The 14,995-nt window shown below is 52.5% G+C and overlaps 1 protein-coding gene across 1 annotated transcript in view; it reads right to left on the bottom strand.

Moving 5' to 3' along the window:
* LOC144486703 (F-actin-monooxygenase MICAL3-like) overlaps positions 1–14,995 on the bottom strand; it is a gene marked incomplete at its 5' end in the record, with an annotated part of 256,125 nt that overhangs the window by 175,816 nt on the left and 65,314 nt on the right. The window contains one exon of the mRNA XM_078204702.1: positions 189–296. Within this exon, the coding sequence (XP_078060828.1) occupies positions 189–296 (108 nt within the window). The remainder of the gene's footprint in view (positions 1–188; positions 297–14,995) is intronic.

The raw sequence follows: 14,995 nt of genomic DNA on the forward strand, positions 1-14,995 counted from the left end.
TGTTCAAGAAGACAGCTCACTGCCACTTCCTGAAGTGCAGCGTGGGATGGACAATAAATGCTAGCCTGGCCAGTGGCACCTACATCCTGTAAATGTATTAAACAAACCACTTTTCCATCATTAATCCTTGCGCTAAACAAATATGATCGATGGAGACCGACAGAAGGCAAATTACACAAGGCATTTACCTTGATTTCTAATCACACCACACTCCTTTTCCTTTTCTCGCACTAACTGCTTCAGCTCCTCTGTGTGTGAAACCATCAGATTCTCCGCCTCTGCATCTGATGCGATATCTATGGACAGAAAAAACAACCAGAAGGAACATTTCAAAAATGCAGCTGATGAAAATACAACAAAACTTACTCCAAATTATAAATCAAAGAAAGCGTTTAATAAAGAAACATCATTATTCCAAACTTGGGGTCTCACTCTGGGTCACTCCAAGCTACCCACAATTCTACATAGTTCCTTATTTAGAGTGAGTCAGCTGGTCAGCTGACTGTTACATCACTCTGTAATTGAACAAAGAACAAAGAAAATTACAGCACAGGAACAGGCCCTTCGGCCCTCCAAGCCTGCACCGACCATGCTGTCCGACTGAACTAAAACCCCCTCCCCTTCCAGGGACCATATCCCTCTATTCCCATCCTATTCATGTACTTGTCAAGACGCCCCTTAAAAGTCACTACCGCATCCGGTTCCACTACCTCCCCTGGCAACGAGTTCCAGGCACCCACCACCCTCTGTGTAAAAAATCTGCCTCGTACATCTCCTTTAAACCTTGCCCCTCGCACCTTAAACCTGTGCCCCCAAGTAATTGACTCTTCTACCCTGGGAAAAAGCTTCTGACTATCCACTCTGTCCATTGTTTGGATTTAATCTCAGTTGTTTGGATTTAATCTCAGTTTGTTTGGATTTAATGTCAGTTTGTTTGGGTTTAATCTCAATTTGTTTTGGTTTAATCTCAGTTTAGAGTCTCCCACCCTCCGTGCTCCTCTAACCTAAAAAAAAGGACTCGGAGTGAGACCAGGTAAGCTTTTTTTTTCTCTTTCGTTTCTTAGTTCGGGAAGTCAGCAGGGATGTCAGTGCAAGCAGTGCAATGTTCCTCCTGTGGGATGTTTGATGTGAGGGACACCAGAAGTGTCCCAGCTGAGTACACCTGCAGGAAGTGCATCCAATTCCAGCTCCTTGAAGACCGTGTTAGGGATCTGGAGCTGGATGAACTTCGGATCATTCGGGAGGCAGAGGTGGTCATAGATAGAAGCTTCAGGGATGTAATTACTCTGAAGAATGAAGATAGATGGGTGTCGGTGAGAGGGGCTGGGAGGAAGCAGACAGTACAGGGATCCCCTGTGGTCGTTCGCCTCGGCAACAAGTATACCGCTTTGGATACTGTTGCGGGGGACGATCTACCAGTGGTAAGCCGCGGTGACCGGATCGCCAGCACTGAGTCCGTCCCTGTGGCTCAGAAGGGAAGGGGGGAGAGCAGGAGAGCAATAGTTATTGGGGACTCGACAGTTAGAGGGACAGATAGGAGGTTCTGTGGCAGCGAAAGAGACTCACGGATGGTATGTTGCCTCCCGGGTGCCAGGGTCTGTGATGTCTCGGATCGTGTTTTCAGGATCCTTAAGGGGGAGGGGGAACAGTCACAAGTCGTGGTACACATCGGCACCAACGACATAGGTAAGAGAAGGGACGGGGATTTAAAACAGGAATTTAGGGAGCTGGGGTGGAAGCTGAGAGCCAGGACAAACCATGTTGTCATCTCTGGTTTGTTGCTGGTGCCACGTGCTAGCGAGTTGAGGAACAGGGAGAGAGTGCAGATAAACACGTGGCTGCAGGGATGGTGTAGGAGGGAGGGTTTCAGTTTCATGGATAATTGGAGCACATTCTGGGGGAGGTGGGACCTGTACAAACAGGACGGTTTGCACCTGAACCAGAGGGGCACCAATACCCTGGAAGGGAAATTTGCTATGGCTCTTCGGGGGGGGTTTAAACTAATTTGTTTGGGGGATAGGAAAATGAGCTGTAGTCCAGAAGCCAGTGTTGAGTGTAGTGAGGTACTGAGGAGGGTATCAAGGTCGCAGGAGTGTACCGGCAGACAGGAAGGTGGGTTGAAATGTGTCTACTTCAATGTAAGGAGCATCAGGAATAAGGTAGGTGAACTTGGAGCGTGGATTGGTACTTGGGACTACGATGTTGTGGCCATTATGGAGATATGGTTAGAACAGGGACAGGAATGGTTATTGGAAGTTCCGGGGTATAGATGTTTCAGTAAGAGTAGGGAAGGTGGTAAAAGAGGTGGAGGAGTAGCATTGTTAATCAAGGATAGTTTAACAGCTGCTGAAAGGCAGTTCGAAGGGGATCTGCCTACTGAAGTAATATGGGCTGAAGTTAGAAATAGGACATGTTGTTGGGGGTTTTCTATAGGCCCCCAAATAGTAATAGAGATGTCATAGAAGATCATAGAAACCCTACAGTGCAGAAGGAGGCCATTCAGCCCATCGAGTCTGCACCGACCACAATCCCACCCAGACCCTAGCCCCACATATTTTACCCGCTAATCCCTCTAACCTATGCATCCCAGGACTCGAAGGGGCAATTTTTAACCTGGCCAATCAACCTAACCCGCACATCTTTGGACTGTGGGAGGAAACCAGAGCACCCGGAGGAAACCCACGCAGACACGAGGAGAATGTGCAAACTCCACACAGACAGTGACCCGAGCCGGGAATCGAACCCGGGACCCTGGAGCTGTGAAGCAGCAGTGCTAACCACTGTGCTACCGTGCATGTGGAGGAAGAAATTGCAAAGCAGATTATGGATAGGTGTGGAGGTGACAGGGTAGTTGTCATGGGTGACTTTAACTTTCCAAATATTGATTGGAACCTTTATAGGTTGAATAGTTCGGATGGGGCAGTTTTTGTACAGTGTGTGCAGGAGGGTTTCCTGACACAATATGTGGATAGGCTGACAAGAGGTGGGGCCACATTGGACTTGGTACTGGGTAATGAACCGGTCCAAGTGTTAGATTTGGTTGTGGGAGAGCACTTTGGAGATAGTGACCACAATTCAGTGTCTTTCGTTATTGCAATGGAGAGGGATAGGGCCTTACGGCAGGGCAAGGTTTATAATTGGGGGAGGGGTAATTATGATGCGATTAGGCAAGAATTAGGGAGCATAAGGTGGGAACAGAAACTGTCAGGGAAAGGCATAAATGAAAAGTGGAGCTTGTTCAAGGAACAAATACTGCGTGTCCTTGATAGGCATGTCCCTGTCAGGCAGGGAGGAAATGGCCGAGTGAGGGAACTATGGTTCACAAAAGAGGTTGAATGTCTTGTCAAGAGGAAAAAGGAAGCGTATGTTAGGATGAAAAAACAAGGTTCAGTTGGGTTGCTTGAGGGTTACAAGGTAGCAAGGAATGAGCTAAAAAAAGGGCTTAGGAAAGCTAGGAGGGGGCATGAGAAGTCCATGGCGGGTTGGATCAAGGAAAACCCCAAGGCTTTTTACTCTTATGTGAGAAATAAAAGAATGGCCAGGGTGAGGTTAGGGCCGGTCAAGGGTAGGGGTGGGAATTTGTGCATGGAGTCAGAAGAGATAGGAGAGGCGATGAATGAATACTTTTCTTCAGTGTTCACCAAGGAGAGGGACCATGTTTTTGAGGATGAGAATGGGATACAGACTGATAGGCTGGAGGAGGTCGATGTTCTGAGGGAAGGTATATTAGCAATTTTGAAAAGCCTGAGGGTCGATAAGTCCCCTGGGCCAGATGGGATATATCCTAGGATTCTTTGGGAGGCAAGGGATGAGATTGCAGAGCCTTTGGCTTTGATTTTTGGGTCCTCACTGTCCACGGGTATAGTGCCAGAGGACTGGAGAGTGACGAATGTTGTTCCTCTGTTCAAGAAAGGAAATAGGAATGACCCTGGTAATTATAGGCCGGTTAGTCTTACTTCGGTGGTCGGTAAGTTAATGGAAAAGTCCAGAGGGATAGGATTTATGACCATTTGGAAAGATGCAGCTTAATCCGTGATAGTCAGCACGGATTCGTGAAGGGTAAGTCTTGCCTCACAAATTTGATTGAATTCTTTGAGGAGGTAACTAAGTGTGTAGATGAAGGTAGAGCAGTTGGTGTCATATACATGGATTTTAGTAAGGCGTTTGATAAGGTTCCCCATGGTAGGCTCATGAAGAAAGTAAGGAGGTGTGGGATAGAGGAAAATTTGGCCGATTGGATAAATAACTGGCTATCTCATAGGAGAACAGTGACCACGACACCACACAACCCTGCCACAGCAACCTCTGCAAGACGTGCCGGATCATCGACACGGATGCCATCATCTCACGTGAGAACACCATCTACCAGGTACACGGTACCTACTCTTGCAACTCGGCCAACGTTGTCTACCTGATACGCTGCAAGAAAGGATGTCCTGAGGCATGGTACATTGGGGAAACCATGCAGACGCTACGACAACGGATGAATGAACACTGCTCGACAATCACCAGGCAAGACTGTTCTCTTCCTGTGGGGGAGCACTTCAGCAGTCACGGGCATTCAGCCTTGGATCTTCAGGTAAGCGTTCTCCAAGGCGGCCTTCACGACACACGACAGCGCAGAGTCGCTGAGCAGAAACTGATAGCCAAGTTCCGCACACATGAGGACGGCCTAAACCGGGATGTTGGATTTATGTCACATTATCAGTAACCCCCACAGCTTGCCCCCTGGGCTTGCAGAATTTCACTGGCTGTTCTGTCTGGAGACAATACGCATCTCTTTAACCTGTGTTGAATGCTCCCTCCACCCACATTGTCTGTACATTTAAGACCTGGCTGGCTGTAGAGATTTGCATTCTAATCAGTATTCTGTAATTTGATTTCTGTGTCTGTTTGCACTGTTTGAAAACAGATAACAACTCCATCTGACGAAGGGGCAGCGCTCCGAAAGCTTATGGTATTTGCTAACAAATAAACCTGTTGGACTTTAACCTGGTGTTGTGAGACTTCTTACTCTATCTCATAGAAGACAGAGGGTGGTGGTGGATGGAAAATTTTCAGACTGGAGACCAGTTACCAGCGGTGTATCACAGGGATCAGTGCTGGGTCCTCTGCTATTTGTGATTTTTATCAATGACTTGGAGGAGGGGGCTGAAGGGTGGGTCAGTAAATTTGCTGATGACACCAAGGTTGGTGGAGTAGTGGATGAGGTGGAGGGCTGTTGTAGGCTGCAAAGAGACATCGATAGGATGCAGAGCTGGGCCGAAAAATGGCAGATGGAGTTTAACACTGATAAGTGCGAAGTGATTCATTTTGGTAGGACAAATTTGAATGCGGATTACAGGGTCAACGGCAGGGTTCTGAGGAATGTGGAGGAACAGAGAGATTTTGGGGTTCATATCCACAGATCTCTGGAGGTTGCCACTCAAGTGGATAGAGCCGTGAAGAAGGCCTATAGTGTGTTAGCGTTTATTAACAGGGGGTTTGAGTTTAAGAGCCGTGGGGTTATGCTGCAACTGTACAGGACCTTGGTGAGACCACATTTGGAATATTGTGTGCAGTTCTGGTCACCTCACTAGAAGAAGGATGTGGAAGCATTGGAGAGAGTGCATAGGAGATTTACCGGGATGCTGCCTGGTTTGGAGGGTAGGTCTTATGAGGAAAGGTTGAGGGAGCTGGGGCTTTTCTCTTTGGAGCGGTGGAGGATGAGGGGCGACTTAATAGAGGTTTATAAGATGATAAGGGGGATAGATAGAGTGGACGTTCAGAGACTATTTCCTCGGGTGAATGTAGCTGTTACTAGGGGACATAACTATAAGGTTCATGAATGGAGATATAGGAGGGATGTCCGAGGTAGGTTCTTTACTCAGAGAGTGGTTGGGGTGTGGAATGGACTGCCTGCTGTGATAGTGGAGTCAGACACTTTAGGAACTTTCAAGCGGTTATTGGATAGGCACATGGAGCACACCAGGATGATAGGGAGTGGGATAGCTTAATCTTGGTTTCGGACAAAGCTCGGCACAACTTCGAGGGCTGAAGGGCCTGAACTGTGCTGTACTGTTCTATGTTCTATGCCTCTCATAATCTTGTAGACTTCTATCAGGTCGCCCATCAACCTCCGTTGTTCCATTGAGAACAAACCAAGTTTCTCCAACCTCTCTTCATAGCTCATGCCCTCCATACCAGGCAACATCCTGGTAAATCCTTTCTGTACCCTCTCCAAGGCCTCCACATCCTTCTGGTAGTGTGGCGACCAGAATTGAACACTATATTCCAAGTGCGGCCTAACTAATGTTCTATAAAGCCAAAACATGACTTGCCAATTTTCAAACTCAATGCCCCGGCTGATGAAGGCAAGCGTGCCATATACCTTTTTGACTACCTTCTCCACCTGCATTGCCACTTTCAATGACCTGTGTACCTGTACACCCAGATCCCTTTGCCTATCAATACTATTAAGGGTTCTGACATTTACTGTATATTTCCTATCTATATTAAACCTTCCAAAATGCATTACCTCACATTTGTCCATGGTTTACTGGGTCAGCTGACCCTTACATCTTGGTCTCATTGGTCACATTACATTCAATACAAAGTTGTCACTGGTTACATTCTAACACCAGGTCCAGCTAGATTAGTGTGAGGAACACCCCCTGTCCCGGGTTAGTGTGAGGGACACCCTGTCCCGGGTTAGTGTGAGGGACAGCGTGTCTTGTGTTAGTGTGAGGGACACCCTGTCCCGGGTTAGTGTGAGGGACACCCTGTCCCGGGTTAGAGTGGGGGCACCCTGTCCCGGGTTAGTGTGAGGGACACCCTGTCCCGGGTTAGTGTGAGGCACACCCTGTCCCGGGTTAGTGTGAGGGACACCCTGTCCCGGGTTAGTGTGGGGGCACCCTGTCCCGGGTTAGTGCGAGGAAGAGCTTGTCCCGGGTTAGTGTGAGGGACAGCGTGTCCCGGGTTAGTGTGAGGGACACCCTGTCCCGGGTTAGTGTGGGGGCACCCTGTCCCGGGTTAGTGTGGGGGACATCCTGTCCCGGGTTAGTGTGAGGGACACCCTGTCCCGGGTTAGTGTGGGGGCACCCTGTCCCGGGTTAGTGTGAGGGACAGCGTGTCCCGGGTTAGTGTGGGGGACACCCTGTCCCGGGTTAGTGCGGGGGACACCCTGTCCCGGGTTAGTGCGGGGGACAGCGTGTCCCGGGTTAGTGCGGGGGACACCCTGTCCCGGGTTAGTGCGGGGGACACCCTGTCCCGGGTTAGTGCGGGGGACAGCGTGTCCCGGGTTAGTGTGGGGGACACCCTGTCCCGGGTTATTGCGGGGGACACCCTGTCCCGGGTTAGTGTGAGGGACACCCTGTCCCGGGTTAGTGTGGGGGACACCCTGTCCCGGGTTAGTGTGAGGGACACCCTGTCCCGGGTTAGTGTGGGGACACCCTGTCCCGGGTTAGTGTGAGGGACACCCTGTCCCGGGTTAGTGTGGGGACACCCTGTCCCGGGTTAGTGTGGGGGACACCCTGTCCCGGGTTATTGCGGGGGACATCCTGTCCCGGGTTAGTGTGAGGGACAGCGTGTCCCGGGTTAGTGTGGGGGACACCCTGTCCCGGGTTAGTGTGGGGGACACCCTGTCCCGGGTTAGTGTGGGGGACACCCTGTCCCGGGTTAGTGTGGGGGACACCCTGTCCCGGGTTAGTGTGAGGGACACCCTGTCCCGGGTTAGTGTGGGGGACACCCTGTCCCGGGTTAGTGTGAGGGACACCCTGTCCCGGGTTAGTGTGAGGGACACCCTGTCCCGGGTTAGTGTGAGGGACACCCTGTCCCGGGTTAGTGTGAGGGACACCCTGTCCCGGGTTAGTGTGAGGGACAGCGTGTCCCGGGTTAGTGTGGGGGACACCCTGTCCCGGGTTAGTGTGGGGGACACCCTGTCCCGGGTTAGTGTGGGGGACACCCTGTCCCGGGTTAGTGTGAGGGACACCCTGTCCCGGGTTAGTGTGGGGGACACCCTGTCCCGGGTTAGTGTGAGGGACACCCTGTCCCGGGTTAGTGCGGGGGACACCCTGTCCCGGGTTAGTGCGGGGGACAGCGTGTCCCGGGTTAGTGTGGGGACACCCTGTCCCGGGTTAGTGTGGGGGACACCCTGTCCCGGGTTAGTGTGAGGGACACCCTGTCCCGGGTTAGTGTGGGGGACACCCTGTCCCGGGTTAGTGTGGGGGACACCCTGTCCCGGGTTAGTGTGGGGGACACCCTGTCCCGGGTTAGTGTGGGGGACACCCTGTCCCGGGTTAGTGTGGGGGACACCCTGTCCCGGGTTAGTGTGGGGGACACCCTGTCCCGGGTTAGTGTGAGGGACACCCTGTCCCGGGTTAGTGTGGGGGACACCCTGTCCCGGGTTAGTGTGGGGGACACCCTGTCCCGGGTTAGTGTGGGGGACACCCTGTCCCGGGTTAGTGTGGGGGACACCCTGTCCCGGGTTAGTGTGGGGGACACCCTGTCCCTGGTTAGTGTGAGGGACAGCGTGTCCCGGGTTAGTGTGGGGGACACCCTGTCCCGGGTTAGTGTGAGGGACAGCGTGTCCCGGGTTAGTGTGGGGGACACCCTGTCCCGGGTTAGTGTGGGGGACACCCTGTCCCGGGTTAGTGTGGGGAACAGCGTGTCCCGGGTTAGTGTGGGGGACAGCGTGTCCCGGGTTAGTGTGGGGGACACCCTGTCCCGGGTTAGTGTGGGGGACACCCTGTCCCGGGTTAGTGTGGGGGACACCCTGTCCCGGGTTAGTGTGGGGGACACCCTGTCCCGGGTTAGTGTGAGGGACACCCTGTCCCGGGTTAGTGTGGGGGACACCCTGTCCCGGGTTAGTGTGGGGGACACCCTGTCCCGGGTTAGTGTGGGGGACAGCGTGTCCCGGGTTAGTGTGGGGGACACCCTGTCCCGGGTTAGTGTGGGGGACAGCGTGTCCCGGGTTAGTGTGGGGGACACCCTGTCCCGGGTTAGTGTGAGGGACACCCTGTCCCGGGTTAGTGTGGGGGACACCCTGTCCCGGGTTAGTGTGGGGGACAGCGTGTCCCGGGTTAGTGTGAGGGACAGCGTGTCCCGGGTTAGTGTGAGGGACACCCTGTCCCGGGTTAGTGTGAGGGACAGCGTGTCCCGGGTTAGTGTGGGGGACACCCTGTCCCGGGTTAGTGTGAGGGACAGCGTGTCCCGGGTTAGTGTGAGGGACACCCTGTCCCGGGTTAGTGTGAGGGACAGCGTGTCCCGGGTTAGTGTGGGGGACACCCTGTCCCGGGTTAGTGTGGGGGACAGCGTGTCCCGGGTTAGTGTGGGGGACAGCGTGTCCCGGGTTAGTGTGGGGGACACCCTGTCCCGGGTTAGTGTGAGGGACACCCTGTCCCGGGTTAGTGTGGGGGACAGCGTGTCCCGGGTTAGTGTGGGGGACACCCTGTCCCGGGTTAGTGTGAGGGACACCCTGTCCCGGGTTAGTGTGGGGGACAGCGTGTCCCGGGTTAGTGTGGGGGACACCCTGTCCCGGGTTAGTGTGAGGGACAGCGTGTCCCGGGTTAGTGTGGGGGACACCCTGTCCCGGGTTAGTGTGGGGGACACCCTGTCCCGGGTTATTGCGGGGGACACCCTGTCCCGGGTTATTGCGGGGGACACCCTGTCCCGGGTTAGTGTGAGGGACAGCGTGTCCCGGGTTAGTGTGGGGGACACCCTGTCCCGGGTTAGTGCGGGGGACAGCGTGTCCCGGGTTAGTGTGGGGGACACCCTGTCCCGGGTTATTGCGGGGGACACCCTGTCCCGGGTTAGTGCGGGGGACAGCGTGTCCCGGGTTAGTGTGGGGGACACCCTGTCCCGGGTTAGTGTGGGGGCACCCTGTCCCGGGTTAGTGCGGGGGACACCCTGTCCCGGGTTAGTGTGGGGGACACCCTGTCCCGGGTTAGTGTGGGGGCACCCTGTCCCGGGTTAGTGTGAGGGACACCCTGTCCCGGGTTAGTGTGAGGGACAGCGTGTCCCGGGTTAGTGTGAGGGACACCCTGTCCCGGGTTAGTGTGGGGGACACCCTGTCCCGGGTTAGTGTGGGGACACCCTGTCCCGGGTTAGTGTGGGGACACCCTGTCCCGGGTTAGTGTGAGGGACACCCTGTCCCGGGTTAGTGTGAGGGACAGCGTGTCCCGGGTTAGTGTGGGGGACACCCTGTCCCGGGTTAGTGTGGGGGACACCCTGTCCCGGGTTAGTGTGGGGGACACCCTGTCCCGGATTAGTGTGAGGGACACCCTGTCCCGGGTTAGTGTGAGGGACACCCTGTCCCGGGTTAGTGTGAGGGACAGCGTGTCCCGGGTTAGTGTGGGGGACACCCTGTCCCGGGTTAGTGTGGGGACACCCTGTCCCGGGTTAGTGTGGGGGACACCCTGTCCCGGGTTAGTGTGAGGGACACCCTGTCCCGGGTTAGTGTGAGGGACACCCTGTCCCGGGTTAGTGTGGGGGACACCCTGTCCCGGGTTAGTGTGGGGGACACCCTGTCCCGGGTTAGTGTGAGGGACACCCTGTCCCGGGTTATTGCGGGGGACACCCTGTCCCGGGTTAGTGTGGGGGACACCCTGTCCCGGGTTAGTGTGGGGGCACCCTGTCCCGGGTTAGTGTGGGGGACACCCTGTCCTGGGTTATTGCGGGGGACACCCTGTCCCGGGTTAGTGTGGGGGACACCCTGTCCCGGGTTAGTGTGGGGGCACCCTGTCCCGGGTTAGTGCGGGGGACAGCGTGTCCCGGGTTAGTGTGGGGGACACCCTGTCCCGGGTTAGTGTGGGGGACAGCGTGTCCCGGGTTAGTGTGGGGGACACCCTGTCCCGGGTTAGTGTGGGGGACAGCGTGTCCCGGGTTAGTGTGGGGGACACCCTGTCCCGGGTTAGTGTGGGGGACACCCTGTCCCGGGTTAGTGTGGGGGCACCCTGTCCCGGGTTAGTGCGGGGGACAGCGTGTCCCGGGTTAGTGTGGGGGACACCCTGTCCCGGGTTAGTGTGAGGGACACCCTGTCCCGGGTTAGTGTGGGGGACACCCTGTCCCGGGTTAGTGTGAGGGACACCCTGTCCCGGGTTAGTGTGGGGGCACCCTGTCCCGGGTTAGTGTGAGGGACACCCTGTCCCGGGTTAGTGTGAGGGACAGCGTGTCCCGGGTTAGTGTGGGGGACACCCTGTCCCGGGTTAGTGTGGGGGACACCCTGTCCCGGGTTAGTGTGAGGGACACCCTGTCCCGGGTTAGTGTGGGGGGCGTCCTGTCCCGGGTTAGTGTGGGGGGCGTCCTGTCCCGCCATTCAGCATACTTGGTTTCATCGGTCAGAGTTGGGCCGTCTTGTTGAAGTTGTCCAAGACATTGGTAAGGCCATACTTGGAATACTGTGTACAGTTCTGGTCACCCAATTATAGAAACGATATTATTAAACTAAAAAGAGTACAGAAAAGATTTACTAGGATGCTACCGGGACTTGATGGTTTGAGTTATAAGGAGAGGCTGGATAGAACATAGAACATAGAACATAGAACATTACAGCGCAGAACAGGCCCTTCGGCCCACGATGTTGCACCGACCAGTTAAAAAAAAACTGTGACCCTCCAACCTAAACCAATTTCTTTTCGTCCATGAACCTATCTACGGATCTCTTAAACGCCCCCAAACTAGGCGCATTTACTACTGATGCTGGCAGGGCATTCCAATCCCTCACCACCCTCTGGGTAAAGAACCTACCCCTGACATCGGTTCTATAACTACCCCCCCTCAATTTAAAGCCATGCCCCCTCGTGCTGGATTTCTCCATCAGAGGAAAAAGGCTATCACTATCCACCCTATCTAAACCTCTAATCATCTTATATGTTTCAATAAGATCCCCTCTTAGCCGCCGCCTTTCCAGCGAAAACAATCCCAAATCCCTCAGCCTCTCCTCATAGGATCTCCCCTCCATACCAGGCAACATCCTGGTAAACCTCCTCTGCACCCTCTCCAAAGCCTCCACATCCTTCCTGTAATGTGGGGACCAGAACTGCACACAGTACTCCAAGTGCGGCCGCACCAGAGTTGTGTACAGTTGCAACATAACGCTACGACTCCTAAATTCAATCCCCCTACCAATAAACGCCAAGACACCATATGCCTTCTTAACAACCTTATCTACTTGATTCCCAACTTTCAGGGATCTATGCACACATACACCGAGATCCCTCTGCTCCTCCACACTATTCAAAGTCCTCCCGTTAGCCCTATACTCAACACATCTGTTATTCCTACCAAAGTGAATTACCTCACACTTCTCCGCATTAAACTCCATCCGCCACCTCTCGGCCCAACTTTGCAACCTGTCTAAGTCTTCCTGCAAACTACGACACCCTTCCTCACTGTCTACCACACCACCGACTTTGGTGTCATCAGCAAATTTGCTAATCCACCCAACTATACCCTCATCCAGATCATTAATAAATATTACAAACAGCAGTGGCCCCAAAACAGATCCCTGAGGTACACCACTTGTAACCGCACTCCATGATGAATATTTACTATCAACCACCACCCTCTGTTTCCTATCCGCTAGCCAATTCCTGATCCAATTTCCTAGATCACCCCCAATCCCATACATCTGCATTTTCTGCAGAAGCCTACCATGGTGAACCTTATCAAATGCCTTACTAAAATCCATATATACCACGTCCACTGCCTTGCCCCCATCCACCTCCTTGGTCACTTTCTCAAAAAACTCAATAAGGTTAGTAAGGCACGACCTACCTGCCACAAAACCATGCTGACTATCACCTATCAATTCATTACTCTCCAAATAACTATAAATCCTATCCCTTATAATTTTTTCCAACATCTTGCCGACAACAGAAGTGAGACTCACCGGTCTATAATTCCCGGGGAAGTCTCTGTTCCCCTTCTTAAACAATGGGACAACATTCGCTAACCTCCAATCTTCTGGTACTATACCAGAGGCCAACGACGACCTGAAGATCAGAGCCAGAGGCTCTGCAATCACTTCTCTTGCCTCCCAGAGAATCCTTGGATAAATCCCATCCGGACCAGGGGATTTATCTATTTTCAGACCCTCCAGAATATCCTGCACATCCTCCTTATCAACTGTAATACTGTCTATTCTACTCCCCTGCAACCCAGTGTCCTCCTCAGCTATATTCATGTCCCCTTGCGTGAACACCGAAGAGAAATATTGGTTCAATGCTTCACCAATCTCCTCCGGTTCCACACATAACTTCCCTCTGCCATCTATAACTGGCCCTAAACTTGCCCTAACCAACCTTCTGTTCTTGACATACCTATAGAACGCCTTAGGATTCTCTTTAACCCTATCCGCCAAAGTCTTCTCATGTCCCCTTTTAGCCCTTCTAAGCTCGCTCTTCAACTCCCTCTTAGCCAATCTAAAGCTTTCTAGTGCACTACCCGAGTGCTCACGTCTCATCCGAACATAAGCCTCCTTTTTCTTTTTAACCAACAAAGAAACTTTTTTGGTGCACCACGGTTCCCTAGCCCTACCAATTCCTCCTTGCCTGACAGGGACATACCTATCACAGACTCGCAGTAGCTGCTCCTTGAAAAAACTCCACATGTCGGACGTTCCCAGTCCCTGTAATCTCCTAGTCCAACCTATGTTTCCTAATTCTCTCCTAATAGCCTCATAATTACCCTTCCCCCAGCTAAAACCACTGGCCCGAGGTTCATGCCTATCCCTTTCCATCACTAAGGTGAACGTAACCGAATTGTGGTCACTATCACCAAAATGCACACCAACTTCCAAGTCTAGCACCTGGTCTGGCTCATTTCCCAGCACCAGATCCAATATAGCCTCACCTCTAGTTGGCCTGTCTACATACTGAGTCAAAAAACCTTCCTGCACGCTTTGAACAAAAACTGACCCCTCTAACGAGCTAGAGCTATAACAATTCCAGTCAATATTAGTCAAGTTAAAATCCCCCATAACAATTGCCCTATTACTTTCACTCCTAAGCAGGATTGACTCCGCAATCCTTTCCTCAACCTCTCTAGAACTTTTAGGAGGTCTATAAAAGACTCCCAACAGGGTGACCTCTCCTCTCCTATTTCTAATCTCCGCCCATACTACCTCAACAGATAAGTCCTCATCAAACCTCCTCTCTGACACTGTGATACAATCTCTGACCAATAATGCTACCCCTCCCCCTCTTCTACCTCCTTCCCTACTTCGACTAAAACATTTGAACCCCGGGACCTGCAGCATCCATTCCTGCTGGATAGACTGGGACTTTTTTCTCTGGAGTGTGGAAGGCTGAGGGGTGATCTTAAAGAGGTCTATAAAATAATGAGGGGAACAGATCAGCTGGATAGTCAGTATCTTTTCCCATAGGTAGTGGAGTCTAAAACTAGAGGGCATAGGTTTAAGGTGAGAAGAGAGAGATGCAAAAGTGTCCAGAGGGGCAATTATTTCACACAGAGGGTGGTGAGTGTCTGGAACCAGCTGCCAGAGGTAGTAGTAGAGGCGGGTACAATTTTGTCTTTTAAAAAGCATTCAGACAGTTACATGGGTAAGATGTGTATAGAGGGATAAGGGTCAAATGCAGCAATTGGGATTAGCTTTGGGGTTTAAAGAAAAGGGCGGCATGGACAAGTTGGGCTGAAGGGCCTGTTTCCATGCTGTAAACCTCAATAACTCTCGGTTAAGATAATTATGAAGTGCCTGACATATATAAGAATTCACAATGTGCCTAGGACAATATATGCAAAGGTATTATAAACTGTATATCCACAAATTAACCATTATAAGCTTAACCTGTATTTTCAACGCCTTGGCCAACTTTGTTCTGAATGCAGCATGATGGAAAACACAGTGATAGAAAGGCCAAATTCTGTTCATACAATGGAGCACAGAAAAGCAGCTTCTTGTGTCTGTTTCTGAATATGCGAAAGGCAAGTTTAATCACACGCCTGGTATGTAAGGGAGTGGATTCATTCATGGGTAACGAGGCTGGGGCAGTCTCTC

The sequence above is a fragment of the Mustelus asterias genome, unplaced genomic scaffold, assembly GCF_964213995.1.
Source record: "Mustelus asterias unplaced genomic scaffold, sMusAst1.hap1.1 HAP1_SCAFFOLD_431, whole genome shotgun sequence".
NCBI classification, from domain to species: Eukaryota; Metazoa; Chordata; class Chondrichthyes; order Carcharhiniformes; family Triakidae; genus Mustelus; species Mustelus asterias.